The 19,145-nt window shown below is 54.0% G+C and overlaps 3 protein-coding genes across 4 annotated transcripts in view; 2 read left to right on the top strand and 1 right to left on the bottom strand.

Moving 5' to 3' along the window:
- Positions 1-630: 630 nt before the first annotated feature.
- On the top strand, positions 631-3,947 carry LOC124462808 (basic salivary proline-rich protein 1-like). Its single transcript, XM_047014471.1, has 3 exons — positions 631-775; positions 867-1,371; positions 2,586-3,947. The coding sequence occupies exon 3, from the start codon at positions 2,676-2,678 to the stop codon at positions 3,597-3,599; it is 924 nt and encodes a 307-aa protein (XP_046870427.1). The 5' UTR covers positions 631-775; positions 867-1,371; positions 2,586-2,675; the 3' UTR covers positions 3,600-3,947.
- LOC124462816 (histone-lysine N-methyltransferase ASH1L-like) lies at positions 3,847-11,369 on the top strand. The gene is made up of 14 exons (XM_047014480.1): positions 3,847-4,340; positions 4,851-5,202; positions 5,510-5,678; positions 5,851-6,837; positions 8,044-8,246; positions 8,484-8,749; positions 8,864-8,949; positions 9,418-9,491; positions 9,640-9,685; positions 9,851-9,894; positions 9,998-10,065; positions 10,351-10,556; positions 11,022-11,105; positions 11,193-11,369. Coding segments are annotated over exons 1-14 (3,081 nt in total). The 3' UTR covers positions 11,195-11,369.
- A 1,192-nt stretch (positions 11,370-12,561) lies between these two features.
- Positions 12,562-19,145, bottom strand: part of LOC124462804 (AP-4 complex accessory subunit RUSC1-like) — a 16,407-nt gene continuing 9,823 nt past the window's right edge. For both annotated transcript variants that reach the window (XM_047014465.1, XM_047014466.1), the window contains 5 exons: positions 18,958-19,004; positions 17,964-18,472; positions 17,635-17,870; positions 17,028-17,201; positions 12,562-16,926 (listed from right to left, as the gene is read on the bottom strand). In XM_047014465.1, coding sequence (XP_046870421.1) covers positions 16,761-16,926; positions 17,028-17,201; positions 17,635-17,870; positions 17,964-18,472; positions 18,958-19,004 — 1,132 coding nt within the window. In that variant the 3' untranslated portion in view covers positions 12,562-16,760. The remainder of the gene's footprint in view (positions 16,927-17,027; positions 17,202-17,634; positions 17,871-17,963; positions 18,473-18,957; positions 19,005-19,145) is intronic.

Genomic DNA, 19,145 nt, shown 5'->3' with positions numbered 1-19,145 from the left:
AGAGAGAAAGAATGAAAGAGAGAAAGAGGGAGAGAGAGAGAGAGAGAGAGAGAGAGAGAGAGAGAGAGAGAAAGAAAGAAAGAAAGACTCAAAGAGAGAAAGAGGGAGAGAGAGGGGATGGAAAGAAGCCGTATGTCTTGGGATGCTGACGAACATGAAACAGACAGAGAGAGAGAGACAGAGAGAGAGAGAGAGAGAGGGAGAGAAAGAGAGAGAGAGAGATGGAGCAGAGGTAGAGCAACGGTGGCCCTGAACAAGCCCAGCTGTGATTGATACCTCCTGAAAGAGTGAGCAGCAGCACAACCAGGAAAAGGCGGCTGCTGGAAGCGGATTGGTCCCCTGGGGTTCTAGTACAGTGAGGTCATCTAAGTGGTGAAGCTCCTTGGTAAAGATGTAGGGGACTTTCCTTGGTCATTCCCCTTGCTACTGCCACTCATGTGTGATGTCACTGGAATGACTAATCTCTCTCTCTCTCTCTCTCTCTCTCTCTCTCTCTCTTGTCCTTCTCAGTTCAGCCTTACGGAAAGAAAGAAAACCCATTCAGACAGGAGACACAGCTCTTGTAGTCTGCTGCATTAAGAAAACCTCCTCAACTTGTTTTTTCCTCTTCGTGTGTTGAGCAGTAGCTACTAAACGGCACCAGCTCGCCCCTCTCTCCTCTTCTGGCTTCTGAACTAGTGCTATACTGGGCACCCCAGCACCCCTCAGCCCCCCCCCCTGAAATCTCTGATGGACCAGAGAGCCAAGGGGGGCACCCCTCCGCCCACACACACCCCTCTCCCTCTCTCTTCTGCCCCCGAGGACCCCGAAAAGGAAGTGGGGGGTGAGAGGAGGAGAAGGAGAGAGGGGGAGAGAGGGAGTATAGGGAGGAGAGAGCAGGAGAGGGATGGTGCAGGGCACAGGAGCGAGGGGGACGGCGGTGCAGTACTGGAGGTGCACATAGAGGGGCGCTGTGGTGGTGCAGGGCAGCGGCAGTTGCAGTTCCCAGGCAGAGAGAACACTTGCTCAGAGGGGAATGTCAAGCTGAGGATCGAGAGACTGCAAGCCAAGCGAACCAAGAAACCACCCAAGCTCCTGGATAGCTACGTTTGCAAACCCACCATCAGGACCTACCAGAGGCAGGGCAGGGGTGCAGCGAGCCGGGGGGACAGCGAGGGTGGAGGGTCCGGGCCGGGGAAGAGCGCCCCTCCACCTGCGGGAAGCGCCAGAGAGCCGGGGCAGAGTCAGGGGGCTGACCTCCACACATCTTCCTCTCCACCAGAACCACCGTCATCATCCTCGCTTCCTCCACCATCGTCCTCCTCGTCAGCAGAGGGTCTTGGAAGCTTCAGTCCGGCCCCAGCCAGCCCAGGAGCGACGTCAAGCAAGCAGGTAAACAGAGCGCCCTCTGCTGCCCGTCTCAGGAACACACCCCTCCAAGGCGCTGCTGCAGTGCTGTCATTCATTTGAACTTCACTTCAACTCAGCATGGTTTCAACAGCAGTGCTATTAGCATTTGGTGGCAGTCATCTCTCATTTCAGAACTGCTCGAAAAGGAAAACACCGTCCTGCGTTTACACAGGGAAATCACAGGGCATATGTAGAGGCAGAGTATGACTCATAGCAACTCCAGTTGTAGTGAGAATGTCCCCTATCCTATCATCCAGCCAGCTTATCTGGTGCAAACTGCCCCGCTTTGTACTGTGTGGTAATAAGGTCAAATGAGCTATTGTCTCGCTAGTGAAACCTAAGCAGTCCATTTAGGTAAACAGGCCTATAAATAGGACAAGAGCACAGCAACTAGAAGGAGCTGATACAGACATTGGTTCATCAGCTCTCATGACAATCACCCTGAGGGAAGATTATTGCTTTAGCTGCAAATGTGCCACCCTAGTCACAGTGCTCCGAAATTATAGGACAAGCATGAAATGTCAAGCCTTCAAATCCTTTATTTTTGGCAATTTATAGCTACCAATAGCACAGCTGCTTTTCTCCATCTCTCTTCCTGCTCTCTCCTCTCGTCTATTTTTACCTCCTCTCCTTTCTACCTGCTCTCAATTTATCTTTTACTTCCTCTTTCACACTCTCTTGTTTTCTCTCCCCCTCTCTCTCTCTCTCTCTCTCTCTCTCTCTCTCTCTCTCTCTCTCTCTCTCTCTCTCTCTCTCTCTCTCTCTCTCTCTATCTCTCTCTCTCTCTCTCTCTCTCCCTCTTTCTCTCTCTCTCTATCTCTCTCTCCCTCTCTCTCTCTTTCTCTTTCAATCTCCCGCTCTCTGTGTCTCTTCTTTCTCCTGGAAACCCCATTTCTGTCTCCATCAGCTCCCCTCTCTCTCCTCCCCCCTCATTTGCCCTCCTTTACCTCCCCTGCTTTTGTCTTTGTGTCCTCTACCATCCTTTCAGCATGCAGGTGAGTAATCAGCCCTACTTAGGAAGGACTTGTTTTCCCCGGGCGCTGTAGGTCTTCACTCATGTGACTGGACATACAGGAGCTGTCACAGCAACGTGTGTTGTCACAGTAACGTGTGTTGTCACAGCAACGTGTGTTGTCACAGTAACGTGTGTTGTCACAGTAACGTGTGTTGTCTGTAACACGTTTCTCCATCTGCAGGTTCCTCTCAAGCGGGCAAACAAGACTGAGGTGAAGTCGGATGTTCCTCCTGAGAAGGTTTCCAACTGCAGCTTGGCCCCTTCACCCCCCATGAAGCCCTTCGGCCCCCCTGCCTCCCCCCCCCTGCCCCCCTCAGCGGAGAGGCCTGGGAGGCACGGAGACGGGGTCTGCATGCCACCTTCACACCTTCCAGACGCTATGGCTCCTACAGGGAGGGCGGGGGCCGTCTCATCCGCCGTTACCCCTCGCCCCTCAAAGTCCGCTAAGGTCAAAGGTCGAAAACAAAACTCTTCCTCATCGCCTGCCCCTGCAGTTGCGAGCGCCGGGCCGAGCCCCCCATCCGAGGAGGCTCTGACCCAGAACATCCCCCCATCCGAGGAGGCTCTGACCCAGAACGTCCCCACAGACCGTCCATGCTCCCCCTCCCCCTCCGAGCCCCCTGGCTCCGGCCACACGGCTCTGACGCAGCGCTCATCCACCCCGCCCACTCTGGAGAAGGAACGAGCCAAGAAGGACAAGTCCAAGAAAGAGAAAGGGAAGGAGAAGAAGTCGAGACACCTGAAAGGAAAGGATGAAATGGGACAGAGTGAGAGAGGGAAGGAGCTAGGCTCCAAGAAAAAGAAGGGGAGGAAGGGACGTGATGACAGAGGGAAGGAGGAGCGGGGGAGAGACCCCAGTCTGAAGGACGAAACGGAGAGGGATGAGAGGAGGAGGAGGGAGGGTAAGCCCAGCCCAGACGTCCACAGGGGGGCCTCCGATCATACAGCCCCACCCAGTCTGACCTTTGACCCTGCAGGAGCAGCAGACTCAGGTGAAGCCCCCCAGACAGACACACAGCAGCCCGGACAGACAGCAGCATCTGATCCATCGTGTGACGGACCAGACGAAACCCTCTCCGGGGTCAGCTCGTCTTCCCCCTCCCCCCCTCCCCCCTGCGACCCCGCCCCCCCCCCTCTCGGCCCGCCCCCCCACCCCGCCCCCAGACCAGGACAGCCGGCCGCTGAAGAAGCGTAAGGCGAGGCGTCCCAGTTGGACCAGGCTGGTGAACCGGGCACAGAGGCTGGAGGAGGCCCCTCTGGACCCCCACCGAGACGCCCCCCTGGACGCCCCCCTGAAGCCCTCCTCTAAGGCCTCCAACCATCCCACAGGTGAAGCCCACCACGGTCCTCCTCTCCCCCCACCCTCCAGCTCCTTCCCCCTCTCCACCTCTCTCAAACCCCGGCCAGCAGGCCAGCCTCCATCGCCCACCTGGACCCATTTGATGACCTGCGACCCCAGCCCCCTGGCGGCATCTAAACACCCATCGGCCAAGGCCCCCAAAAAAGTCTGCACCAAATCCCGGACACCGAGCGTTGATGAACCCCCACCACCCAGGCGGTCTTCCAAACCCACCCCAGCCGAAGAGCTCCTCGGGTACGTCGAGGCTCCGGAGCCACCTGTGTTGGACCGAGTGCTGGATATCGGGCCAGAGCCCACCAGCCTCCCAGCCCCCACCAGCCTCTCAGACTCCAGCCCCACTGCCAGGAAGCGAGGGCGCCCCAAGCGACTAACCCCCGGCCCAGAGTCCCAGGACCAGAGGAGCACCCTGCCCCCCTCAGAGGGGACAGAGAAGGGGCAGATGAGCGCCCTGCCCCCCTCTGAGGGGACAGAGAAGGGGCAGATGAGCGCCCTGCCCCCCTCTGAGGGGACAGAGAAGGGGCAGATGAGCGCCCTGCCCCCCTCTGAGGGGACAGAGAAGGGGCAGAGAAGGAGCAGGCAGTTGAACATCCGCAGGATCATCGGGGAGATGAAGAAGAGGAAGAGGAGGGGGCTCGCCAGACACATCCTGTCTGGGTTTGGGGGGAGGGAGGGGAGGAGGGGAGGAGAGGAGGGGGGAGAGACCTCCCCGGGAGGTGTAAGACAGACCTGTGGATCTGTCCCATCACACACTCTGTCCAGCCTGTCGTGCTCCTTCGGGGGGAAACTGGGCCCTCAGATCAACGTGAGCAAGAGAGGAACCATCTACATGGGGAAGAGGAGAGGACGGAAGCCCAAAGTGCTCTCTGCTAACCCGGCTCCTCAGCCAGGCCTGTTCTCCAGTCTCCCCGGCCCGCCTCTCTTCTCCTCTCCCCAGCCCCATCCCTTCCCCTCCCCCTCCCTCACCCACTCCAGTGGAGCTCAGAGCCCCTACAGTGAAGGCAGCCTCACAGAGCCCACATCCTCTCTCCTCTTCCCTCACCCCTTCTCCCTGCCCTCCCCCTCCTCCTCCTGCACCTCCCCCCGGAGCATCCCCTTCTCCTCCTTCTTCTCCTCCTTCTCTGCCTTCGCCAAGAGGAGCTGTCCTTGTCGAGGTCGACACCACTTCCCCTTCCACCACCCGTCCTGCAAGCTCTCCATCCCCCCCCACCACCCAGCAGCCTCCCCCGCCCACCTCAAAGAGGCCACGCCCTCGCCCGTCAGCGAGACGCTCAGCGAGGAGACGTTGCCTAGCGACAGTGGCATCGGCACGGACAACAACAGCACCTCGGAGCGCAGAGAGAGGAGGGGGGGGCGAGGCGGGGGGGCCATGTTCAGGAGGATCCTAGAGGTCACAAGGCTAGGGGCGGGGCTCGGGGGTCAGAGGGGACCCTCGTCAGCGGTACTGGACCACCCTGCCTCTGTGTCCTCCCCCCTCTCCCCCCTCCTCAGACACGCCCACCCCGTGACAGGCTCCCCCCTCCTCAGACACGCCCACCCCGTGACAGGCTCCCCCCCTCCTCAGACACGCCCACCCCGTGACAGGCTCCCCCCTCCTCAGACACGCCCACCCCGTGACAGGCTCCCCCCTCCTCAGACACGCCCACCCCGTGACAGGTACGGAGCGCCACCGAGAGAGAGAGAGACACAGACACAGACGGAGAGGCTACGACTGCCTCTCCCCGTGCTCCTGCCTCTGCACCTGCCAGTGCACACAGCTGGAGTTCTGCCCCTGCCTGGGGCAAAACTCCCTGAAGAGGCTGAAAAACAAACACAAAAGGAAACACCAGCAGCAACACCTGCTCTCGCACGACCCCGCCTTCCTGTCGGAGCTGGAGGACCTGATTGGCCAGTTCAGCGAGGTCCACATTGGGCGCCGTGGATGGGCCAGAGCAGGACAGGGGCAAAGCTACGAGGGGGGCGGGGGGGGCCCGGGGGGCAGGAGACACCACTCCTCCTCCCAGCATCACGTCCGATCCAACGTCTACAGGATCAACCTGAACGGCTTCTACTCCCCCCACCCCTCCTCGTACCCCCCCCACCCCTCCTCGTACCCCCCCCCACCCCTCCTCGTATCCCCCCCACCCCTCCTCGTATCCCCCCCACCCCCTGCACCCCTGCCAGTCGCTCCACTGCAGGAAGGCCGACCGGCGACACTGCGGCTGCTCCTCCAAGTTCCAGGAGGCCGTGGACGACCTGGGCTTGTACAGGGGCTACCCCGCCCCCGGCCTGTACCCCCACCTCCACCCCTCCTTCCCCCTGCCGCCCCCTCACCAGTACACCCCCCACCACCCCCAGCACCCCCACCTGCTCCTCAACCCCGCCCGCTTCCACCGCAGGAGGAGCCGCCTGCCCAGGGAGGGGGAGCTGAGGGGTGAGGGCGAGGGGGAGGGAGGGGGACGTGCTGGGTTTCCTCCCGGTCACACCGTCTGTGGCTGCGGCAGGACAGAACACAAACACAAACACCGTAAGCACCGGCACCGCGCCGGCGAGCGCTGGGCCGAGGGGGAGCTGGAAGAGGAGGAGGAGGAGCAGCCGAGGTCAGAGTTCACAAGGGGCTCCGAGGAGGCGAGAAGAAGAGGGGGCAGAAGCGTGGGGTCAGTGGGGTCGCCGTGGCGACTCAAGAATGGAAAGGAGTCCCCCTCCGCCGCCGCTAACACAGCCTCTTCATCGTCCTCGTCCTCGGCGGAGAGGCTTAAGAACACGTCGCTCACATGCCCGGGGCTGGGCTCCTCTCACCTGTCCTCGTTTGGTGGCAGCTGGCTGAAGAGGGGGGGCCTGGGGGGGCTCAGGCCCCCTGCTCCCTCCTGGGTGGCCTCCACAGGGGGCCGGTGGACAGGTGCACTGGGGGGGTCCTCCAGAGAGGAGGAGACACACCTGTACAGTTCCTCCCCACCCCCAACACACACCAACCTCTTCACCGCTATCGTGGCTGGAGGGAGGGACGCGAGGACCGGGGCGGCCAATGGGAAGCCAGGGAGCGGAGGCGTGTCACAGAGGAGGGAGGGCCCATCGTGGACGGACAGGAGGGGAGCAGGTGAGACACGCCAACTCTCATTTCCAGAAAAGAGGCAGCAATGTTTGTTATCCTGGGTGGGTTTCAGCCTGTGTGGAAGGGTCTACAGGCAGGAGAGGTGTGATGGTGAGAGAGTCTCTGTTAGAGACGCTGCCAGGCTGGGTCTGGCCTGAAGGACTCCTGTCCACCCTGTCAGACTGGAGAGGAAGCACAGCTGTGTTCACACAGCGCTGCTCACATCTCCACTGCAGGACGCAGGACGTGCATGTGTGCTGCTTCCACTCACTCAGATGGATGGTCCTAGATACACACACACACACACACACTCACACACTCCAAGAGACACACACTTCTATATATACACCCTCACACACTCCTAGATACACACCCTCACACATTCAGGCAAACACATTCTCTGCCGTTCTTTTTGAAAAACCTCATGGTGCCAGATTGGCAGTGGAGATCTGCCAGCCATCTTTGAAATGTTCCCTTCGCGTAGCGTACTGCGATGCTGGAGCCTGGGGCTACCAAGTGAACACGGTCATTAGTTAACCACCACAACGTCTATTTAAAGACCTGACTGTCTCCTCCGGCCAAGCGGGGAGTTGTCGGAGCGAAATGGAAGAAGGAAAAAGTGGTCAATGTTGTCAGGACAGGAAAAATGAAGGGAAAAAAGCAATTGATGACCCAAGGAAAAGTGATGGATGGAGGGATAGTGAGAAAAGGCGAGGACATGAAGAGAGCATGTTGTTTTCGAGAGAGGGGAGACAGAGCAGCAGATCATCTAACCAAACACACATGTGACTTAACAGAGCCCACACAGACACATGGCCACCTCCCTCCACACACACACACACACACGCACACAGTCCATCTAATGTCTCTCTTGTGTGCATGACGGTAGTCTCTGTGCATTCCACAAGATGTAGTCTACATGTAATATAACAGGAAGGATACTGTGTGTGGGTGTGTGTGGTTGGCCTGCTATGTTCTTATTGCTTTTCCCAGAAAGCCGGCTGGTCATGGTCAGGATTGCCGTTAGTAGAGAGGAAATGTCGTGACTCACCTCGTTTCTGGAAATGTCTGTGACTCATGACTGACCACATCTCAGCCTGCTGCTTATATCACTCACTCCCATCTGGCCCCCCCCACCTTTTCTCTCCCCCCCCCCCCCCTCTCACCTCTCCCCCCCCCGCCTCCCTCCCTCCCTCTCCTCTCCCCCCTCAGCTCTAGGGCCTGCTCCCTGGTGCGGCGGGCAGCTCTCTGTCTCCAGCAGGGGGCAAAAACAGCAGCGTGGCCCCCTGGGCAGCGTGGAGGGCAGGAGGAGGGGGCCTGGGAGGCCCCGGAAACACCCCATGGCCCCCCCCACGGGATCCCCCCCCCTCCCCAGAGCCCCCGGAGGCCCCCAGCAGGGAAAGAGAAGGAGGAGAGAGAGGAGGAGGGAGGGATGCAGTGGAGGAGGAGGAGGAGGCGGTGCTACAGGCGAGGAGGAAGAGAGGCCGGAAGAGGAGGAGAGCTGATTCTCCCTGTCTCCCTAGGTACAGCCTCTCACCTGTCAGTCTTGTGGATTAAGTCATATTTACAAGGGGCTTGTTATTGTAATACGCATCTAATACTTTCAGTCTAAATGATTATGCCCATGTATTATATTAACACACGGTTTACAGCACTGTGTGCTAAACCAGTGCCTCTCTCTCTCTCTCTTTTCTCTCTCTCTGTCTGTCGTCTCTTTCTCTCCGTCTTCCTTCTTGTCTCTTAGTTCTGGCGAAGGGAAGCCAGGGAGCTACGCCTCCTCAGTATGCACCGGCCAATCAGAGCCTAGCCAGGCATCGCCCCAAACTCCGTCCCACCAATTGGATGAGAGGGTGGGCGGGCCTCCCAGGAAGACGTTTCAGAGGGCGGGGCTTTACTCAGATGACTACAAAACTACAGAGTGAGTTTAGATGGCATACACACACACACACACACACACTCACAAATCCTGACACCCAAACCCACATGGAGCGAGGTACAGAGTAAAGAGGGGTAAAGCCTGGTTGCTGTGCAGCCCCCTGCAGGGGAGTGGAGACAGGGAGGAGGAGGACGACCCAGGAGACAGGGACTACAGCCTGCTGCCTGCTCCCTCAAACGTGGGTGAGTGGAGGGTGAGGGTGGAGCGTGAGGGTGAGTTGGAGGGTGAGGGTGGAGGGTGGAGTGTGAGGATGGAGCATGAGGGTGGAGGGTGGAGCGTGAGGGTGGAGCGTGAGGGTGGAGCATGAGGGTGGAGCGTGAGGGTGGAGCATGAGGGTGGAGGGTGGAGCGTGAGGGTGGAGCGTGAGGGTGGAGCATGAGGGTGGAGCGTGAGGGTGGAGCATGATGCTGGAGCATGAGGGTGGAGCGTGAGGGTGGAGCATGAGGGTGGAGCGTGAGGGTGGAGGGTGGAGCGTGAGGGTGGAGCATGAGGGTGGAGGGTGGAGCTTGAGGGTGAGGGTGAGGGTAGGTGGGTGATGGTTTGTTACCAAATGTCATATTCTCTTAATTTATTTGCTGCCTTCTCTCTCTGTCTTTGTCTCTGTCTGTCTCTGTGTGTCTCTGTGTGTCTCTCTCTGTCTCTCCTTGCAGGGCAGTACTTGAGACTGAAGAGGGTAGACTTCCAGCTGCCCTATGACATCATGTGGCTCTGGAGGCACCGGCAGGTAGGAGCCAGGAGCGAGGGGGACCCGGGGGCAGGGGGCCCAGGGCAGGGGGGCCCAGGGCAGGGGGGCCCAGGGCAGGGGGGCCCAGGGCAGGAGGGCCTTTCAGCTGTGTTCCCCTGAGTGACGAGGAGGTGTGTCTGTGTTGCAGCTTCACCACGCCCCTGACGCCCCCGTGCACAGGAAGAGATCCTTCTGTGAGTGGCTCCCTCACTGCACTTTATGAGGGACTCCCTGCCTCCCTCTCTCTCTCTCTCTCTCTCTCTCTCTCTCTCTCTCTCTCCCCCTCCCTCTCCCCCTTTCTTCCTCTCTCCCTCTCTCTCTCTCTCTCCCTCACTCATCTGTCTTTGTCTCTTCACCAGGCCGTCCAAAGGACAGACCCATGTCCCCTCGCCCCCTCACCAACGTAAGGGACAAGATGTCTGTTCTTCACTGTAGTAGTGTACCAGGACCCTGTATCTCCTGTATGGTGTCTGTGTTCTAAGACTTGTCCTCCTCCCTCCCAACAGGGGAGCTCCGCTGACATCACCACCATCTTCCCTCATCTGGATCTGGAGCCCGTGACCAGCAGTGAGAGGTGACACAGACAACACAGACACATCACAAACACTGTCACACCTACTGAATACATGTCCTATATAGTCAATGCCAATGTACCATTATCATCTATTATTAATAGTAGTAGTAATTCTATCTCCCTCTGTCTGCTGGAAACGGTGGTTAACTGTCTCTCATTTTTCCCTCTCCCTATCTCTCTCCCCCTCTCTCTCTCTCTCTCTTTCTCTCTCCCTCTCTCTCTCTCCCTACTTCTCTTCCCCTCTCTTCCCCTCTCTCTCTCTCCCTCTCTCTCTCTCACTGGTAGGTGTTTTGTGTTGAAACACCGTGTGTTCCTGCTGAGGAACAGGGAGCAGATACGAGAGAGACAACTGCGGCTGAGGAGAGACAGAGGGAGAGAAGGAGAGAGGGAAGGAGAGAGGGAAGGAGAGAGGGAAGGAGAGAGGGAAGGAGAGAGGGAAGGAGATCTTGACTGCGCCGGAGGGTCCAGAGACGACAGCAGCATCAAGTCAGGTCCATGAAGCAAGTGTGTGTGTTTGTTTTTGTTTCTGTAGGTGTTTGTGTGTGTCGCTATGTTTCTTTTAAAATTCAAGTTTTCTTTTGTGAGTTTGGTGCTTATTTTGGCTTCTGTGTAACTGACGAGGTAGTCACAGCGTGTGTGTGTGTGTGTGTGTGTGCACCATTTGCACTGCATCGTTACCCATAATCATATTCAAATTGGCAAACATAGCAGATTTCTGACCGCAGAAATAAATGTTTTCCCATTTCTGTCATATCCTGATGTCAGCTTTTCCTGTTAACCATAAAGCTGAATTTCCATGTAACATTGAGTTGAGCACAGCAGACAGCACACAGCAGACAGCAGACAGACAGCAGACAGTAGACAGGTCGACACTCACAGTGGCTGCAGTGTCCTTCCATCCTGTGTCACTTTCCCTCCTTCACTAAACAGAAACCACCTGACCTTTAACCCAACAGGTCAGCCAATGGAGGTAAAGGAGGTTGTGTCCACCAACGCCCCCCGCTTTAAGACCCCCTCCCTCTCTCTGTGCCAGGCCCCATGTGAGTACAACGCCTGGTGACACATCAAGCCTTGTGAACAACACCTGTGCACATGACAACAAGCTGTCTGCCTGTCTGTCCCAGCAGAACGGAAGCCTGATCACAGAAGAGGAGGATGCAGGAGGAGCGGGGGAGGAGGAGGTGCACAGGAGGGAACAGCAGAGGGAACGTCTGAACACACTGCTCCTGAAACTAAAGCGAGCATGAGAAGAGAGGGAGGGGGGGAGGGAGAGAGAGGGAGAGGTGGAGGGAGGGAGAGGGGGAGGGAGAGAGAGGGGAGAGGTGGAGGGAGGGAGAGGGGGGAGGGAGAGAGAGGGGGGAGGGAGGGAGAGAAGGGGAGGGAGAGAGAGGGGAAGGGAGAGAGAGGGGAGAGAGAGGGAGAGAGAGGGGGAGAGGAGAGAGAGGGGGGGAGGGAGGGACGGAGAGAGAGAAGGGGAGGGAGAGAGAGGGGAAGGGAGAGAGAGGGAGAGGGAGAGGGGAGAGAGAGGGGGAGGGAGAAAGAGAGGGGGAGGGGGAGGGGGGAGGGAGAGGGAGAGGGAGAGGGAGAGGAGAGGGAGAGGGAGAGGGAGGAGGAGGGAGAGGGAGAGGAGAGGGAGAGGGAGAGGGAGGGAGAGAGAGAGAGAGAGAGAGAGGAGAGAGAGAGAGAGAGAGAGAGAGAGAGAGAGAGAGAGAGGGAGAGGGAGAGGGAGAGGGAGGCGTAAGCAGAGCAGATGGAGATTGGGGTGTGAGGGAGAAAAGGAGAGAATCTGGGGAAGTAGGGGGCTGGAGGGGTGGTGTCTCTGACTCTCTTGCCCCCCCCTCTCCTCCCCCTCTCTCGCCCCCCCTCTCCCCCTCTCTCGCCCCCCCCTCTCCCCCTCTCCTCCCCCTCTCTCGCCCCCTCTCTCCTGGAACAGGAAGGTCCCCCTCGTGGCAACAGGACTAACTGACAGGAAGTAATACGACAGTAATGCCCCCTGAGTGACTGGCACTGTTTTTGGCAGAGGAGAAAAGGATCTAGACAACTGACAGCTACAAGGAGAAAGAAGAGAGAAAGGGAGAGAGAGACAGAGAGAAAGAGAGAGAGAGCGAGAGCCTTTCTCAGTGTGTCCGCCTCTCTGTTTCATAGAGATCAGATCAAGGATGAAACCATGGAAACGGACACTGGGTGGTTGGAGGCAGAATCCTAGTGTTGGTGGAGGCCAGACACATGCACACACACGTGCACACACAACAGCCCTCTGGAGAGACAAGAGGAAAGAGATGGAGGGAGAGAGAGAGAGAGACCAGCTTAAACTGAATTTGCACTAGTGCTGGAGAGAGCAACAGCACACTAAAGACTGCATGCCAAGTGGACACTAAAAATAGTTGGGTAGACACACACACACACAAACACAGACACACACACACACAGGCAGTTTGATGTCTCTTACTTTGGCACCTTAAGCAAACTGGCAGTGTTCCAGTTTTCCCTGCTCTGCGAGATGAGGGCTGTGTCTGAAAATTAAGAACTAGCTCCCTCTCCTTGTCCACTTCCCCTGGTCTACTTTGACTGAGATAACAGGCAAACAGGAAAGGCACCTCTGACTTGAATTAGACCTTCGATCCATGATGTTGTACATGAAATGAAGACAGGGAGAGGAAGCTGTGCCATATAGTTGGAGGAGAAGGGCAATGTCTAGTGTCGGCCATGATCGTGGCTTCACTGCAATAGACTTTTTAATGAGGGTTTTTGAATGAGATTATTTTCAAAGGGCAAATTTAGCGCTCTCAAATAACGGCATATATATATATATGTATTTGTGTGAGTATTTTCCTGTGTTGTGTCTGGGGAGGGTGTGAGCTCTCCAGCGATGTACAACTTCAGACGGCCTTTGATATTGTTTCCCTCTCCTGAGAGAGCGGGAACATTCAGAGAGAGAGACTACTGCTCACACTGCACGGGTGACGTGCCATGTAGTAAACTGTAGGTACCTCAATGAATGCAGTCTTTAAAAGCAATATCTCCCATTTTGATTTGATAAAGTTGTGAACTGGTGAATATGGTCATTTAAGCTCATTTACCTGTAAAGATTTAGTAGTACGATTATTCTTATACATGGGGTAACAGTAGAAATATAATGGCATTGAGCTCCATGTGAATGTACATACATACATACACAAACATATATACTGTATTTATATGCAGTATACATGCATATACATAGGGTGAACAGAACAATTAAGCTCATAGATTTATGCACTTTCTCAGATATCAGTAATGTAATTATTAGTATTATACAGAAGAGGAAAAGTTAATCAAAGGCCTTCATTTTACTAAAACGTATTTAAACAAAACTGACCAATGTGAAATTGGATCAAATATTTCTCTTTTAATGGACTATGATTGTATACAGTTTGACTTTTTTAATGTTTTGTTTTCTATTTGACATGTTCGCTTTTTTCCCTAAGTGGAAGGTTGTGTTTTGTAGCTGGGCCGGACAATCAGCGAAAAGAACAGATTGCTTGTGTTGCGTTTATATACGGTAGCTCTCTGTGGTTTGAGGTGGCCTGCCTGCATCACCAAACCAAGAAAGTGCCATTTATTTGACTGTTTACATGTGTCGTTCCTTTCATATTAAACTGAAAGCACTACATCATTGCCAGTGGTTAACTTGATAGCAAATATAAGATACAAAACCTATATATTTAGTTTGCATGACATGTACCATTTCGCGATAGATTCTGAAAACTGTATCGAAAAGAAGAAAAGCATAGCTCATTGTCAAAGAATGTCATTTCAAACCTTTGCCTTTATATTGATGACAATAAAATGCAATTTTCGTCAACGCAACCGTGTCTGATGTGTTCGTGTAACTGTTTGCGGAGTGAGACTGTTCAAGCTAACAGATGTTCCTCAGTCTACTAGGCCCTCTACTGGAGCTCCTTCAGGATAGCCCTCATGACCGGACAAACAGTGCCCTCTAGTGGTGAGAGGAGAGTACTGCCTCCCTCATCACCTTTGCAGGAGATCATCCGTAGGAACAGTAGTACCAAAGACTTTCTATCCAAGTCTATCTGACCCTCACCCCATGACCCCATGACCCTTCAACACACACCAACACATGAGGAAGGACTGGTGTATATTGATTATTTATTGGATATATTTACAAACAAGCACATGCAGGGGTTTGACTTTGACTGACACTAGAGGGGCAGGAGCTACTATAAATGCAACAGTAAGATAGAGGGCATGGTAGCCTACATCACACCAGAATACAGAAACACACTGCTACACACATGTGCACACTCACACGTGCACGCTCACACGTGCACACTCACATGTGCACACGGGCACGTGCGAGAGTACAGATGCATGGACTCACATGAACATGTGGAGGCGCGCGCACACACACGAACACACGCAGAACCCCAGATAGATAGAGAGACAGTTAGGAGTGTTCACATGAGACGGCTGTTTACCTTCCAGAAATCTCAGCACATCTCCAAAAATAACATCCAATAAATTAACATCTGATACAAAAGCATTAAGACGATCATTAAACATCAAACATAAAAATAAACCTGAATCAACCAGAACAAAATCCTAAACCGTCAAGATAAATGGGTAATCTCGACAAACACAATACTACCTTATAGTTATTGTTTATTATTTATCTGCAAATACATTTATATGGTCTAGGGGCTTGGACATTGAATGGCAGCCACAGATGGTGGGTGTGTATCTCTAACTAGACACCTTACAGTACTTTTGGAAATATGGCTGCCAGGGTCATTTTACCCTTGAGCATCGTCATAGTAACATGATGCTCAGGCTACATGGCTTGTTGGCACGAAGACCTTTACTGTGCCTTTCCCAGCCAATCAAAAAGACATTTCAACAGTTGTGTTTCCTGAATTCAAGTTAAGGGTTAGGTCATTCAAGGTAGGTGTAGTAATATAAGACTTTACAAAAGACACTTGAATGTCTGGAGTACTGCATTCTAGTATGGAGGGTAGCTTTAAAAGCAAATAAACTATGATCACCGCAGAATCTTTCCACCAGAGAGCTTGAGAAGTACATGATATGCATAGTCATAACGCTAATTCTACAGAATAACTACCAACCAAATCCTAAAATACCATACAGCATATTGTTAGTGATATAACATTGTTATCAATACACTACCACTTGAACATCTTGCACTACCACTACTAATAATATGAACGATGATCATCTCACATGTTTAACATGACAAGTAGGGTAGCATGTGATCGTTCAGTCACACAGACTCAGGGACAAGGCAGCCATTCACAGGTGTGGATTTTTACAGCTGTGGTCCAATCAGAAACAAGGAAGGAACATACGCTCGTAAGCTCTGATTGGTTGAATGCTGAGTGTCTGCGAGGTGGATGGTTCAACTGGTAGCCTGTGAAGTATCTGGATGTGAGACTGAAGAGGAGGTGCGTATCTCAGCTACAGTACTGCTACGCTAGTTAGAGTCTACTGTGCTGTCTTGACAGTAGGGCAGATTCGTTAGATATTCTTTAGATATTCAATAGATATTCTTTTGCATTCATTCAAAGCATTCACAGTCCTACGCATTCAGGGACTAAACATATGAGATTATATCTACTGATGACGTGGATATGATGCTATGAGGGTGGGAGGAAATACAACACACAGGAAGAAACCTTCAGACACCAGATCACGTGACACAGCACATCCACAGTCTGTGTGGGGGAGGGGCTACTAAAATCTAGAATTGTGATTGGTGAGAGCAGCAAAATCAAAGAGCCAATCACTAACGAGTTAAACTCTTGATCAACCTTGAAAGTTTTATCTTTGAATTATCTCTCATCTGTTTTTCTCGTGTTCATCCATCTTTCTATCTATCTTGGTAAAACCAGTCTATATTCATATACCTATATATATTTTGTATGTATATTTATACAGTCAAATAGTTATCATTTAACGCTTAATAGTTGCAGAAACATGTCAACACACAAACCAGGCCACGGGGGGGGGGGGGTCAGGGTTATCAGAGAGGTCACAGAACACAGCTACGGGTCACTAAGTTACATCTCTACGCAACAGGAACTACGGGCCAATACTCGAACACCCCTTCCTCCACTGGACGTCCGGCTGGTCTGAGCCGCGTCTCTACGACGACGCAGCAGGGAAACACCTGACCAGCAGGCCGCCACGCCTCAGAGTGACCACTGATCTGAGAGCGCGGGGAGGAGCTGAATTAAGCACAGATCTCATCTGGCTCAGACTCATCCAGATGCTGCCAGATCTTTGGTCACGAGGAGAGAGGATGGAGAAACAAGGAACAAGAGATAAATCACCACGAAATCAAAGATGAGAAGTGTTGTCGATTTGAGCGGAGTTGTTATTGCACACCATCTGTTGTACTTGTCTTGTTCCCTGTGAAATTCCATACAAATAAATTCCACCGAACGAAGGGGACCCACACCTGTTCATGTGTGGGTTAACGCTGCTGTTTCCTCACACGGTGAACTGAATACAGCAGATGGTGTTGTACGCTATGTACCTACATTTCAGACCATCTTGATTTAAGTGTGAACTATCTATTCTCTAGAGTATTAGTACCTGAACACAACCTCTCATTATTAATCTTTTTTTTGTTTTTTTGTTCTTAAATTCTTATATCAGCAGCAATCCGGCAACTGAAGTCACATGATTAAGGAGGTGTAGCCAATGGGCACGAGGCCTTCCTTTTCTCCTTGACGGCAGCGAATCCAGTCGTGGTCGACGCCACCCAAGATGACTAGCTCCTCCCCCTTCTGGAAGCTAAGCTCCGCCCCTGTGCCAGAGTGATCGCACAGCGTCCTGACCGACCTGCAGGGGGCACACATGCGGGCTGTAATTAGCATACTTCCACAAAGCCTCGTTAATATCTAAAAGAACAGCCTGTTGGTCCCTCCTCCAGAGTGGCCTACCTGAGGGGGCGTGGCTTGTCCGTGTCTTCCTCAGTGTCCCCCTCCCTCTGTCTCTCCATCTCTATCTGGCACTTGGCCTCAGGCTCCAGCGCCCTCTTGAATGTGGGGGTGGAACTGCTGCTGACCATGCGGGTCAGAACAGTGACACCAGGAGCCAGCCACTGAGAAGGACGTCTGGAGAGACGGACGAGAGTGAAGAGGTGGAAGGGAGGAGACAGAGAGAGACAGAGACAGAGAGAGAGACAGAGAGAGAGAGAGAGAGAGAGAGAGAGAGAGAGAGAGAGAGAGAGACAGAGAGAGAGAGAGAGAGAGGGAGGGAGGGAGGGAGGGAGGGAGGGAGGGAGAGATACATGATGAGGAGAAGAAAGGAGAAGAAAAAGACCAACTATAAAGGAGAATGAAGTGTGTTGTGTGTCGAGGGGCAGGGAACGTGTCCTGGAAGCATTCACGCCACGTGAACACACACACGGACACGTCTATTACACACAGGTCAACACACACACAACACAAACACACACAAGTCAACACACACACAACACAAACACACACAAGTCAACACATACACAACACAAACACACACAAGTCAACACACACAACACAAACTGACCTGCTCGGTGGGGTGGGTGTCATAGAGTCTTTAGAGGCACCAAACAGTCTCCCAAAGCTCCAGGGTACAGCTGCAGCACCGTCTGCCCGAGGACGCTCACTCCCACTGGGGTCAGTGTGCTGAGCCTGGCCCTGGAGGTCTGGAGGTCTGCATGTCACCCCTGGGCTCAGCTCCGTCAAGTTCTGGCCCAGCCGGCCCCCCCAGCGCATCACAGCACCCCATCCCTGCTGGATGACCTTGGCAGACAACGGAGAACAATCATGAAGTCAGTCCACACAGACGGTCCATCACACACCGCGGGGCATTCAAACCAGCACAGATGCAATTACCTGTCCGGCCTGCTGGGATAAGCTGGCCTCCCCGTCACTAGGAGGCGCTATGTTCCTTATCTCCTTCTCCTGCACCCACAGCAGCTGAGGGCTTGTCTTCCCCACACAGACAGGGACCTTCACAGACGCCACACCGCCATTGGCCAACTCCCCCAACCCTCCAGCCAGCGAATCAGCCATTGAACAGGAACTTGCTCTGACATTGGTCTCCTCAAGTTCCACGCTCCCAGAATCAAGCTCTGACAGGCTCTCAAAGTAGCTTCTACCCGACCAATTAGCAGCCGCCCCTCGTGGTGAGAGCCTGAACCCTGCATCCTGATTGGGTGGGCTAGGGATGTCTGGGCTTTGATTGGCTGGCTCGAGATGGTGGTGCTGGAAGAGCAGGTCAAGGTTAAAGGTCAGCAGGCCGAGTGGCTGCAGGAGAAGGAGGAGCTCTTCAAACAGAGGCTGGCAGGAAGTGGAGGACAGGCGCATGAAGGAAGTGGGACGATAAAATGTCTCCAGCACGTCTGGGAAGAAAGAGGTAGAGAGTGAGTCTTCACGACAGAGACTGAGAGGCTGACTGCCCTGCTGAAGGACTGAGAGGCTGACTGCCCTGCTGAAGGACTGACTGCCCTGCTGAAGGACTGACTGCCCTGCTGAAGGACTGACAGACTGACTGCCCTGCTGAAGGACTGACACGCTGACTGCCCTGCTGAAGGACTGACACGCTGACTGCCCTGCTGAAGGACTGACAGACTGACTGCCCTGCTGAAGGACTGACACGCTGACTGCCCTGCTGAAGGACTGACTGCCCTGCTGAAGGACTGACAGACTGACTGCCCTGCTGAAGGACTGACACACTGACTGCCCTGCTGAAGGACTGACAGACTGACTGCCCTGCTGAAGGACTGACACGCTGACTGCCCTGCTGAAGGACTGACAGACTGACAGCCTTGCTGAAGGACTGACAGACTGACTGCCCTGCTGAAGGAGGCTGAGGCCGTGAACTTACCACTGCAGGACTGCAGATGAGAGAGCCAGAAATCCAGCAGCTTGTTGCTGTGAGAAAAAATAAAAAATAAATAAGTTTGAATATGACAATATGCATGTATGTGTTACACACAGAGATGGAAAGTAAAGTTTGTTGTTGTACTTTTCTGGTAGATTTTTTGGCATCTCTGCAACAGTGTAATGATAGTG

Source organism: Hypomesus transpacificus, unplaced genomic scaffold (genome assembly GCF_021917145.1).
Source record: "Hypomesus transpacificus isolate Combined female unplaced genomic scaffold, fHypTra1 scaffold_251, whole genome shotgun sequence".
Taxonomy (NCBI): Eukaryota; Metazoa; Chordata; class Actinopteri; order Osmeriformes; family Osmeridae; genus Hypomesus; species Hypomesus transpacificus.
Note: the sequence above shows the minus strand (reverse complement) of the source record. Positions and strands in the feature narration are given on the sequence as shown.

What these genes read in the sequence shown, in the direction of transcription:
- LOC124462808 (XM_047014471.1), top strand. Translation starts at nt 2,676, where the DNA reads ATGAAGCCCTTCGGCCCCCCTGCCTCCCCCCCCCTGCCCCCCTCAGCG.
- LOC124462816 (XM_047014480.1), top strand. Translation starts at nt 3,847, where the DNA reads ATGACCTGCGACCCCAGCCCCCTGGCGGCATCTAAACACCCATCGGCC. An exon ending in AGGGAAAGAGAAGGAGGAGA is followed by an intron (nt 8,247 to 8,483) that starts GAGAGGAGGAGG and finishes CACGGTTTACAG; the next exon opens with CACTGTGTGCTAAACCAGTG. An exon ending in GATGACTACAAAACTACAGA is followed by an intron (nt 8,750 to 8,863) that starts GTGAGTTTAGAT and finishes GTTGCTGTGCAG; the next exon opens with CCCCCTGCAGGGGAGTGGAG.